Genomic DNA, 13,435 nt, shown 5'->3' on the forward strand with positions numbered 1-13,435 from the left:
AATGGAGAACTGACTAACAAGTGGAAGTTAGCCAGTCATAGAAAGAGATTTTCATAATTATGCAAGACGTCAGAATTTTTATTAAAACAAATAGGGAACCTTGAAGGATTTTAAGCAAAGATAAGATCAGACTTGTGTTTTAGAAAGATCCCTGGTTGTAATGTGGAGAATGGGTTTATTAAGAGGTCCAAAAATTCGAATGCAAATTTTCAAGGACAACTTATTTTCATCATGTGTTTACAAAAATAATTCAGGAAGAAATAGTCAAAGTGAGTGGGAGTTTGCAACAAATGTTGTAGCCACATTCCACAGAAAACCCAGTGTCAAAAAACCTGGGTAAAAATAATACATAAACATGAGAACCAAGATTACGATTTCTACTTAGTTTTTGAACTGTCATGAATGTGGATATTTAAACACACCAGAGTCAGCTCAGGAGGAGAACAGGAGACAAAGAAACATTGATCTCCTATAGAGTTTGTGACTTTAACTGCATTCATAAGGTTGACCCATTCTCCCAGCTATTGGAAATTTATAGTCTCGTAGGTCCCTTGTACCACTGAAAGATGGCATTTTTGGTAGTTGATGACTAAGCATATTATTCCACAGCAGTGTTTCAGAGTTTCACGCAAACTCACCCTCTCTTAATCGGTTACTATCTTTATTAACAACAAAATGGATAATTTTGAAATGCATTATTATAGGGAACATCAAATATCCATCAGAACAATAAAATTTAAAAAATATAGAAGTTAGGCATATCTCCCTTTTATGCTGCTCTTTTATCCTTCCTGGTGAGTACTTCTGACAGCAGAAGTTGGTGGACTTTTGGGTCTCCATTGCCCAGCCCAGTGCTGGCATATAGTAGGAGCTCAGTAAATGTTTGTTGAACTCATGTGAACTGAACTCTAATATTATACCTTATAAATGTGAGCTATTGCTCTCCAAATTTAATTTAGTCTCTTCCTTTGAAGTTTCCTGACTTTGGAGCTCATCTGCTATGGAATTTTGTCCTTCCTGCTTTCTCAGATTTACTGGGTCCTCTAGTGAGTTTCTCTGGATTTATCACCTGCCCTTTTTTTTTTAATGAATTTATTTATTTTTTAAATTGTACATTTTTATGGGGTACAGTTTGTTGTTCAATACATGCATATATTGTATAATGATCCAATCAGAATAGTTAGCCTATCTAATGCATTTCTTCATGGTTATAACATTCAAGATCCTCTTTTCTGGCTATGTTGAAATATAAAACACAATATTATTAGCTGTAGTCAACCTAGAGCACCAGAACTTATTCTTCCTATCTAACTGTAACTTTGTGATTTTGTATCTTTTTATCAACCTCTCCTCAACCCCCTCTCCTTTCCCAGTCTCTGGTAACCTATTCTACTCTCATTTCTTTTTTTAAAAAATTCATTTATTTTTTGGGGCCGACCCCATGGCGTACTCGGGAGAGTGCGGCGCTGGGAGCGCAGCGACGCTCCCGCCGCGGGTTCGGATCCTATATAGGAATGGCCGGTGCACTCACTGGCTGAGTATCGGTCACGAAAAAGACAAAAAAAAAAAAAAAAATTCATTTATTTTTAATTGACACATAATATTGTTCATACTTATGGGGTACAGTGTGATGTTTTAATACGTGGTATACAGTGTATAATAATGAAATTAAGGTAATTGGCATATTCATAACCTCAGATATTTGTCATTTCTTTGTGTTAAGAACATTCACAATCTTCTTGCTATTTTGAAATGTACAGTAATTATTGTGAACTATAGTCACCCTATGGTGTAATGGAACACTATAACTTATTCCTCGTACCTAACTGTAATTTTGTACCCACTGACCAACCTCTCCCCATCCTCCTCTCCCCTCCTACCCTTCCCAGTCTCTGGTAGCCATTATTCTACTCTCTACTTCAGTAAAATCAACTTTTTTAGATTCCACAAATGAGTGAGATCATGCAGTGTTTATCTTTCTGTTCCTGGCTTATTTCACTTAACACATGACTTCCAGTTCCATCCATGTTGCTGCAAATGAAAGGATTTAATTCATTTTTATGGGTAAATAGTATTCCATTGTATAAATATACCACATTTTCTTTATCCATTCATCTGTTGATGGATACTTAGGTTGATTCCACATGTTGGCTACAGTGAATAGTGCTGCAGTAAACATGGGTGCACAGATATCTCTTTGACATACTGATTTCATTTCCTTTGAATATATACCCAGTAGTAGGGTTGGTGGATCATATGGGAATTCTGTTTTTAAGTTTTTGAGGAATCTCCACACTGTTTTCAGTAGTTTACATTTCCACCAACAGTTATAATCTGCTTTTTGTGGTTAAATTGAGCCCACTTAATTATATAATGTACTGGAGGTTAAGTCATTTTAATATACTTACTTGGTCTTAAGTCAAACTGAGAAGAAACCAAGAGAAAACAAGCCTATTTTGGGTTTCCACTTGTCCATCTGTATATTTAGTCCAATAAGGAGATCCCTTGGACAAAAACAGGTTGCCCCCTGAATTTAAAAAAGGAAGGGAGGAAGGAGAGAAGGAAAGAAGGAAGGAAAGGAAAGGAGGGATGGAGGAAAGACAAGACACCATGGACTCTTAATCTCCAAATTTTGTTCTTCTCGGTTGGGTGTTATATGAGTGATAGTTGTTCCAGTATTTGCCTTGTCCCCTTACAGAAAGCACTGGTAAAAGCCAGATTTATAATCTTAGATCTTTACTTACTAGCTATGTGATATTGGGAAAGTTACTTAACTTCTCTGAACTTCAATTTCTTTATTTGTAAAATTATATTATTTCGGTGGTGGTGCTGTAATGATCAAATGAGATAGAGATGACAAATCTCTTTGGAAATTCTTAAATGTTGTATAAATGACATATTGTTTTCCAGCATCCCTTAATGTTTTCTGTGCCAATCTCTTTTTGTTGATAGGCATATCCTGGCTAAAAATACAAACATTTCCTATGCGCAACACAATTGTATATCATCATTACACTATTGATTGTAGGGGAGGGCGTGTGTGTGTGTGTGTGTGTGTGTGTATCTTTTTTTCTCACATGCCCTCAGTGTCATGATCCAAATCATTTGGAGACAAATTTATTACCCCTCTATTTTATCCCATGACTTCTCATAGTATTAGAGCGCTACTTGCATGTCCTAAACAATATGAAGCATACAATTTAAACTGGCTAATCTCTTCCTCCAAATTTCTAGAATTTGCTTCATTAAATTTCTTTACAAACTTTCCCCCTCTTACAGGGCATTGAGGCAAAGTTTTGTGTTTCTCATTTTTAGGACAATGGACTTATCAGCAACCAAAAAACCAGGATGAAATGAAACAAAATATCACATTTCTGAAATGTACAGTGCCTTTAAGTCAAGAACTTCAGGATCAAGAGAAACAATTTGCGAAATGTGGTTTGCGGGTTATAAAGGTATACTGAATTAAGGGGAGGCTCATCTTACTATTAATTTAGTTTTACAGCTAAAAAAAAAAGAAAAGGCTCACTTCCTGATGACTCGAAGCCAACTGCGCATTGACCTGGAATCCGAGGAGTAAGACTGCAAGGAGGGCAGGGAAGGGTAGGCACAAGGGGCACATTTGGAATCAGGAGGTAGAAATGATGTCAGGATGTACAGAGGCACAGATTCAAGATCCAGGAAAGAGCTATCTGCCCATCTCAGAGCAAAAGAAAAGAAATGGAATAGCATTTGTCACACTGTATTGCAATTGTTTACCTATTTTTATCTTTCACTAAACTGAGCTTTAAATGGGTTAAGACTACATCTGTGTTACCAGTGCCTGGCACATAGTGATTTCTCAGTGAATTTTTATTAAATGAATTTATCAAAGGAGGGGCAGGGAATTTTGAAGAGATGGAAGTCAAACTAGGGGAGTATTAAGGGCATGAGAGACTCTTATGCAACTTTTTATGAAAAACAAGTTGTATGCAAAGTAATGTGCAGATAAGCACTTTTAGTTTTGAAACAGTGTAACAAAAAATTTATGAAGCAGTTCTCCAGTCTCTTTTTCAGTTTTCTCTTCCTTGGTTATAGGTGGAGAAGATAGACAATGCGATTCTCTTGGCTGCCTTCCAAAGAAAGAAGAAAATGATGGAAGGGAGATCGTGTAGGGAACCTGTGAGCCGCAGGTTGTTTCAACAAGTCCCACACCAGTTCTGCAACGTGGTATGCAGAGTTGGCTTTCAAAGAATGTACTCAGTGCCCTGTGGTAGGTGTCAGCCCCTCATCATCTGGGGCTCTATGTGGGAATTGGTGACTAGATATCAGCAAATGGCTCATGAATAGCATTTGTTGCTGCTATGGGGAGAAGATTATTTGTGACCAGGATTTAGAGGTAAAGTCTTTTGGAAAGGGTTGCATTTTTTCTTTTTCTTTTTTGGTGGGAAGGGGGGTGGCAGCTGAAAAAAAAGGGAATCTGAACCCTTGACCTGCACTCTAACTGATTGCGTGAACTGGCCAACCCCATATATTTTGTTGATGTTGTGTTTTATGTTGATGAAAGTGTGAGCAGTAAGATATACAGTTCACTGTTTTTCTCATTTCTGTGTTTCTGTGTCTTATCTGCAGAGTGCACCTTGGGGCTTCCCCCTCCCCCCTTATTTCAACAAAATTATCACCAATACCACCAAACCATCCTCATCCCTTAATTAAAACAGCATTTTCCTAAATTTAAGAAAGTTTTTTCCTCTTCCATCTTCTTTATTTCCTGTAGTCTGTTAGTGAATGAATTAGGTATGATCTGGCAGGTAAAGTGTATAACGTCTTAAGATTCTTCTCAGCCATAGGAGTGCTAAGTGTAGCTTTCATGTCTCTTTTCGGTTGTACAAAAATATTGCATACTTAATTGCTATATTGTCCCCTTTCCTCTTCAATCACCGATGAAAAATTCTGGCTGTAGATCTCTCCAAAGGATGCTAAGGAGTTAAGTAACAATCATGGAGGGGTTCCTAGCAGTGCAGCTTGATTTGACCTAATCCATTAACTATGTGGCTCTTGATCTTTATGTTTCAAAATATGTAGAATGATCCTTGCTGTGGAGCCAGCTCCAGTACTCTTGGTTTCTAGAAAGCAAAGGGTCTGGAAATCATCTTTTCTTTGTCCCAGTGAGAACATAGGTAATACTTGTAAAAATTGAACATATACAATTTCTAGGGGTAAAAATAGATAAATGAATTCCCAAGGGTGCATCACCAGTAAAGTGATGATCAGTATGGTCCCTTCCTTAGCAAAGTCTTAAAAATCTACAACTTTCATTTGCTCCTAAACTGGCTTCTCTGTAATCCACACCCACTTAAACTACTCTCACTAAGAGCATTACTATCCTACTATTTTCCAAATCTAGCAATTACCTTCTTTTCAGTCTTGGGGCAGACACTACTAATTGCCTACCCAACATCTATAAACATCTTTCTTCCCAAAACATCTATTCACACACCATCCTCCCAAGGAAGACAGCCTCAAAGTCTTATCCAGTCTCATCATCAGCCTCAAGTTCAGACAGTTTTCTCTTAAAGCTTAAAGGCAAGGCATGGCCCCAACATACTCATTAAATAGTGATATGAGAAGGAGCAGGAAAACTGCAATCCAGATTCCGGTTTTGAAAGGGGAAAAGGAAAACACACAATAGTCATTGGTCCACACCACTCATCACATGCTGCTGGATAATGAGAACTCCCTATTCTGCGAGTGGAGTAACACTTGCTTTGCGCTCTGGGAAAATCTTCTACATGTACTGAGGCCCTTGGCCATTTCTAGGCCCACTGCCTTACCAGGGTGCCATGGATTGCCTTACAGGCTAGCATGCACTTGGGCCGTTGTAGCCAAATTTGTGGTTTCTGTAGTAATACAGTTTCATAAAAAACTCACCAGGCATGAGGCCTATTTGCATCTGGTCAAGTTTGTGTCTTTATAACCCAGTCAAAGGTCTTGTCTCCATAAAGTTTTTAAGCCTCAAGATTTTGGTCTTTTACCTACTGGCCTCTGGGCTCTGCCCATCTCCCTATCCTTAGCTTAACAGCCACTGCCTTGAGGCAGTTCAGACAATAGACTCAGTGGGGAACACTACCCGTAGTGTGAACTTTGCCAATGGACTCACACTGTGAGCTGGTGAGAACTGTCAACAGACCGTGCTAGACAAGCCCAGGAGACACCAGTACTATCATCACCATTGAAGCTCTCTTCATTTGGAGTATCAAAGTTCTTGGCTTTTTCAGCCCTGCAGTGTCCCAAATCTTAGGAATCTAAGTCTTCTTTTTTTTTTTTTTTTTTTTAAATTTTTTTATTTTTATTTTTTTTTATATGGATTTATTTATTTTTTTTTAATTTTATTTTGTCGATATACATTGTAGCTGATTATTGCTCCCCATCACCAAAACCTCCCTCCCTTCTCCCTCCCCCCCTCCCCCCCAACAATGTCCTTTCTGTTTGCTTGTCGTATCAACTTCAAATAATTGTGGTTGTTATATCTTCTCCCCCCCCCCCCGGTTTGTGTGTGTGTGTGTGTGTATGTGTGTGTGTGTGTGAATTTATATATTAATTTTTAGCTCCCTCCAATAAGTGAGAACATGTGGTATTTCTCTTTCTGTGCCTGACTTGTTTCACTTAATATAATTCTCTCAAGGTCCATCCATGTTGTTGCAAATGGCAGTATTTCATTCGTTTTTATAGCTGAGTAGTATTCCATTGTGTAGATGTACCACATTTTCCGTATCCACTCATCTGATGATGGGCATTTGGGCTGGTTCCAACTCTTGGCTATTGTAAAGAGTGCTGCGATGAACATTGGGGAACAGGTATACCTTCGACTTGATGATTTCCATTCCTCTGGGTATATTCCCAACAGTGGGATGGCTGGGTCGTATGGTAGATCTATTTGCAATTGTTTAAGGAACCTCCATACCATTTTCCATAGAGGCTGCACCATTTTGCAGTCCCACCAACAATGTATGAGAGTTCCTTTTTCTCCGCAGCCTCGCCAGCATTTATCGTTCATAGTCTTTTGGATTTTAGCCATCCTAACTGGGGTTAGATGGTATCTCAATGTGGTTTTGATTTGCATTTCCCGGATGCTGAGTGATGTTGAGCATTTTTTCATATGTCTGTTGGCCATTTGTATATCTTCCTTAGAGAAATGCCTACTTAGCTCTTTTGCCCATTTTTTAATTGGGTTGCTTGTTTTCTTCTTGTAAAGTTGTTTGAGTTCCTTATATATTCTGGATATTAATCCTTTGTCAGATGTATATTTTGCAAATATTTTCTCCCACTCTGTTGGTTGTCTTTTAACTCTTTTAATTGTTTCTTTTGCTGTGCAGAAGCTTTTTAGTTTGATATAATCCCATTTGTTTATTTTTCCTTTGGTTGCCCGTGCTTTTGGGGTCGTATTCATGAAGTCTGTGCCCAGTCCTATTTCCTGAAGTGTTTCTCCTGTGTTTTCTTTAAGAAGTTTTCTAAGTCAATTTAGATGGCCACTCACAGGAAGAGCAGGCTTCCGTTAACAAAACTTTATCTTCTATTTTCTATCTAAGTTTGCATTCTAGCCAGCTCTGACTTAATTTCTTGCTTGTAGGACTTGGTTGAATGCAGCAGGAAGGAGCCTACATACTTGCAGTTTCTTATTGGGTTCATTCATTCATTCAACAAGTATTTATTAAGCGCATTCTATGATTAGGCCCTGTGCTAGATATCTTATTTTCTCTTACAATATCTTATTTTCTCCTCTATCATTTATGGTAAAAACTCCATACTCTGAATCCTTCAGGCTTTTAGCTTTAAGTTCAAAAAGCCCTTTACCTCTCATAAAACCTTACTCTAAAAGCTAGAATTTCAAGACCATATTCTCTTTTTCTGAATTTAATAATTATATATCATATATTAGATAATAATATACATCATATATATCATATATACAAGGATACTTCAAAAGTTTGTGAGAAAACAGAATTGAGTGATAACACAAATTTTTCCATGAACTTTTTGAAGTACCCTAGTGTATATTCACACACGTATACATATTCACATATATATTATACATACATATATTATAGATATGTGTATGTATGTATATTCAATTGGATTTGTTCTAATCTTTATCTTTTTTGCCCTTGAGGTAATAAAGTAGCAAGAACTGAAGGGGTGGAGGAACAAAGAGCAAGAAGAAATTCCTGGGAAAGAAAATTTTTGATTTTTATCTCAAAATATTACCTTGCCACATAAAATTGTACTATATCTTCTCTGTTTCCATCTGGGGAGTTCCTTTTGTGAACTTTTGAGAACAGGGATCATATCTTAGTCATTTTTGAATCTTTAGAGCTGCACCATTCGACACAGTAGCCACAAGCCACATGTGGCTTCTGAGTGCTTGAAGTGCAGCTAATCTGAATTGAGATGTGCTGTTAAGTATAAAATACACACTGGATTTCAAAGACCTACTGTAAAAGGAAAAAATGTAAAATCTCTAATAATTTTTATATTTATTACATGTTGAAGTGACATTTTGAATCTAATGGGTTAAATAAATATATTAATCTCACCTGTTTCTTTGTACCTTTTTAAATATGACCACTAGAAAATTTAAAATTACCAATGTGGCTCATGTTGCATTTCTACTATTTAGTGCTACTCTAGAGCCTAAAACAGTGTTGGTTAAGTACCACGTAAATGTAAAGAAAGAGGGAGGGAAGGAAAGAAGAAAGAAAGGAAGAAAAGAATGGAGCATATGATCTCAAATAAGTTTTCATTTTTTTTCCCCTCTAAGTTAGATTAGAAAGGACATTGAACAGGGATTCCTTCAGGTCCAGAATTTGGCCCTCAGCCTCCTGAATGTTTTTAATACTCTAAAGAAGATAATACAGATCATAAACAATATGCCAGAATGGAGAATATTCATTTCCAGTGGTTGGAATAGGGCACATCCTCCTTAGTATCACAGTCCCCAGAATGCCTGACGGGTGAAAAATTGCCTGGTGAGCATGGACCTAGATTAAAAGTATGTGGAGATTCTTTGTGAGGTATTGTGGCGGACCATGGTGAGAACTGACAACCTATTCCTGCCCCACATACAGAATACTCCCCTAGTGACCAAAATGTATATTTCTCCAAATCCATGGTTGCTCTTTCCAAATAATGAAGCAGGCACAATGACATTTTATATGCTCAAATTCCCCTTATTTTGACATATTTTTCTTATAATTCTGTTCATGAGTTTAGGAGATACTCTGCCTTTTCTTATTAGATGCTATTTTCAAGCTGTATTCTTTTGTTTGTTTGGTTTTTGGTGGCTGGCCAGCATGGGGATCCGAACCCCTGACCTTGGTGTTATAGGACCGTGTTCTAAACAACTGAGCTAACTGGCCAGCCCTTCAAGCTGTGTTCTTAAGAGTACTAGAGTTTTATCCCTGTTTGTAACTTGCAGAAGTTGGTCAATGTTCTAAGAGAAACAACCTTCCTTCCATTATACTTTCTCTGTCGGCTGCTTAGTTGATAATGTTGACTTGAATATTAACCTCTCTGAATCTCAGATTTTTCATCTTACCCAAACCACAGATTAATTGAATCTAATCAATATAAAAATGCTTTGAAAACTACTGACGTATCTATAAACTCTAATGTTATATTCGAATGTAAACTATTATCATGTTGATGATATCAGTGATAATTTGTCTCGAGGGAACAACTTTGAGTGCCTTTGCTACAGACATAGGAACTCGGGACCAGGTGAAGGTGATTATTTGGAGGACTAGAAAGAGATACATATTAGTACCCAAATAGGCAATATCATTTACTAGATCATAATAATCTTTTTTATTTCTTTCTTTTATCAGACCCAAAATATGGAGCTGGCATATACTTTACCAAGAACCTCAAAAACCTAGCAGACGAGGTCAAGAAAACGTCCACAACACATAAGCTGATCTATGTGTTTGAGGCTGAAGTACTCACAGGCTCCTTCTGCCAGGGTCATCAGTTAAATATTGTTCCCCCACCACTGAGTCCTGGAGCCATAGATGGTCATGACAGCGTGGTTGACAATGTCTCCAGCCCTGAAACCTTTGCTATTTTTAGTGGCATACAGGCTATGCCTCAGTATTTGTGGACTTGCACCTGGGATTATGTAAAGACACAGGATTACTCATCACAACCAATAATGTCCTCTTCACAGCCACCTTGGGGGAAATTGTCAAGTGGCAGCTCTGTTGATTAATCTCCACATCATTTTAACAATTGGCATGGTCTTGCTTTGGGGGAACTAATCAAATAATGATTATCAGTGACTCAAAGAGTTGTTTGAATATGTCAAATGGGTTATCTGTTTGGACTGATTGGGTTAGTGAAGAGACTAGCCACATACTAGCATCTTAGTGCCTTCATCTTTATCTTTTTCTCTTGGGGTTGGGTGGGTAGATATCAACTAAAGCACTCTCAGGACTGTTCCTTTTCCTTGCAGTTGTTCTTTTATCTCCTTTACCATAGGTAACAGCAAAAATGTTTTACATGTAATAAAGAAATTTTTCTATTATATAACCCAAGCCTTTTATTTTATAAAAGGATTATAGTATAAAATATTAGGACAGCAGAACGATTTTAGATTTTCCAGAGAATCTTATAAAGTGCTTTAGATATTGAAATAAGTCACTTTTGTCTGAGTAACCGGTTCTGAAAAATTATGTCTAAAATGAAATAATTTGAAGTGGAAGGACTTCAGAAGGCTGATATTCTATTTGGATTTGGCCATCTCAAACAGTACCACTCAAACACCATGAGGCCAAATTATTAATTCACCAAATATTTATTGACCACCAGATGTGTTTCAGTGCTACAGATATGATGCTGGACAAATGTTCTCACAAACCTTTTAGCTTGAATAATTAAAAAGGCAGCTATGGACAACTTAACAAGTGTGATCAGGTATAATAAAGGAGGAATTAAAGAACCTTTGGAAAGTTGTAAGAGAGAGAGGGATAAATTAATCAGGGGTTGGGGAAAGGCCTCCTCAAGAAAGTGGAATTCAAGCTGAGACCATAGGGATGTAGCAAACCAGGGAGCGAGTAGTGTACTTTATGCAGAGAGAATAGCTATTTAAAAGGCTGAATCCACTGTGACTGTGCCCAAATTCGACTTCAGAGTTCTACTTGCAATGTAAAGACCTGCTAATCTCACCATGCATCTCTTGCCTACTTTCAAATCCATGTTTCTGTGTATTTCCAAACTCCTGACCTCACATCCTCAGCCTCTTGCACAGACACTTCCTCTTCCTCCTCTTACCTTAACCAGCATTCTCACTCTTGAAAGAAGCATGATTATTGCTTCCTATGGTACTGCCCTTGGGTCTGGGCAAGAAGGGCCCTGCCTTTACCCCTGTCTTGAGAGTTCTCCTGCCTTGGGCCCCTTGCTTGAGAAGGTTCCATTCTAGCCCTCCTCCAGCTATGCCTATCTTCACATAGTGAGGAGACCACAGGGCCAAAAAAATGGATACATCTGGAGCCTGCACTCCTCACTTCTAAGACCCAGTTACCTGGAACCCCCAAACAGCTCAAGCAGCTCTGAGACCACTCCCCGGGCCTGATTTTGTCTCATTCTTGGGTCCATCTTCCTGAGGGTGAATTATGCCATAGTCTGCATCAGGAAAGGCCAAGGGAGGACCATTTGCAGGGATGGGGTTTGAACATGGGGGCTGAGGTGTTCACACACGTGCACATGAGGCCTGGCGTGCAGAGCTGAGATTGAAAGACCTAGCTTATGTTTAGTAGGAATTTTAAAAGAGAATGGAGGAGAGGCAATGTTCACAAGGATAAGTAAAAATAAATCAAGAAACATAGTGAAACTGTATACCACCAAAGAGGTGACCTTAAAAGCAGCCAGAGAGAGAACAGCCAAATCATCTACAAAGGAAAGACAATTAGACTGACAGCATACTTTTTGTGGTAGGCAGAATAATGTCCTCCTCACCAGCCTGCAAATATGTCCACACCTTAATCCCCTGAACCTGTGAATATGTAACCTTACTGGGCAAAAGGGACTCTGCAGGTGTAATTAAGATTACCTTCAGATGGAAAGATTATCCAGGTGGGCCCAATCTAATCACTAAAGTTTTTTAAAGTAGCTTTCTCAGTAATGAGTAGATGACAGTAAAAAAATTGTAGGAATATAGAAGATTTGAACAACACAGATTTTATCTAATGTACACGTATAGAACCTTCCACCCAACAATTAGAGAACACATATTCTTTTCAAGTATACACCTAACAATTATGTATAGTGACCATATTCTAAATTCAACAATTTTAACCACATTCTCAGTTGGGCCATGTTCTCTGCCCATCATCCATTATGTAATTAACTCAGAAATAAAAAAAAAAAAAAAAGATAGCTTAAAAATAAATATATTTGGAAATTAGATATCGTCTTCAAAATAATATCTCATGGGTCATGAAAGTGTAACATAAATTAGAAAATATTTAGAGCTAAATAATAAAAATATTACAAATACAGCTTACAACATAAAGCTAAAATAGTGCTTAAATTATTCATAACCTTAAAGCTTATATTAAGAAAAAGTAATAACAGAAATTGAGTTAGGCATTCAACTTAAGGTATGAAAAAATAAGAATAAACTTGAAAGAAAGAATAAAAATAGAAAATAATGAAATAGAAACAAAAACATCCAATAAAGAGGGTAATAAAGTCGATAGTTTTTTTGTAAAGGTTAAAGAAATAGACAAACCTTTGGTAAGATTGTTCAAGATAGATGAGAACATGTACAAATAAAGAATTTTAGGAATAAAAAGAGGACGTAACTGAGATGTATAAGAGATCTAAAAGTAGTATGATAATACTAGAAACAATTTTGTGCTAATAAGTTGAAAATTTAGACAAAACATACATTTTCTTAGAAAAATATAACTTACTAAAATTGAAGAATAACTAGAAATCCTGGATTTTCTAATACCTATTAAATAAACTGAATCAGTAATTAAAAATTTACCTACCAAGCAAACAACTAAATACAACAGGCTAAGATGATTTTGATTTTACTAATGAGTTCTACTACATATTCAATCTTATATAAAATCTTCTAGAGAGCAGAAATATGGAGAACTCTCCCCCGCAAAATTTTCAGGGCTAGTATAAACTTGAAATGAAAAATAGAGGGCCGAGCCCATGGTGCACTTGGTAGGGTGCGGCGCTGGGTGCGCGGCGACGCTCCCGCCGCGGGTTCGGATCCTATATAGGAATGGCCGGTGCACGGTCACGAAAAAAGACAAAAAAAAAAAAAGAGAGAACAGTGTAAGTAGGAAAATTAAAGATGAATTCATTTATATATAGAGATACAAATCCTAAACAAAATATTAACAAAAGTAACTTGGCTCTGTATAAATAAATAAATCATGATCAA

At 37.3% G+C, this 13,435-nt stretch overlaps 1 protein-coding gene across 3 annotated transcripts in view; it reads left to right on the plus strand.

Moving 5' to 3' along the window:
• Nucleotides 1–10,528, plus strand: part of PARP9 (poly(ADP-ribose) polymerase family member 9) — a 30,950-nt gene extending 20,422 nt beyond the window's left edge. For all 3 annotated transcript variants that reach the window (XM_063098219.1, XM_063098225.1, XM_063098228.1), the window contains 3 exons: nucleotides 3,316–3,455; nucleotides 4,078–4,252; nucleotides 9,864–10,528. In XM_063098219.1, coding sequence (XP_062954289.1) covers nucleotides 3,316–3,455; nucleotides 4,078–4,252; nucleotides 9,864–10,243 — 695 coding nt within the window. In that variant the 3' untranslated portion in view covers nucleotides 10,244–10,528. The remainder of the gene's footprint in view (nucleotides 1–3,315; nucleotides 3,456–4,077; nucleotides 4,253–9,863) is intronic.
• The last annotated feature ends 2,907 nt before the right edge of the window (nucleotides 10,529–13,435 follow it).

Source organism: Cynocephalus volans, chromosome 1 (genome assembly GCF_027409185.1).
Source record: "Cynocephalus volans isolate mCynVol1 chromosome 1, mCynVol1.pri, whole genome shotgun sequence".
Classification (NCBI taxonomy): Eukaryota; Metazoa; Chordata; class Mammalia; order Dermoptera; family Cynocephalidae; genus Cynocephalus; species Cynocephalus volans.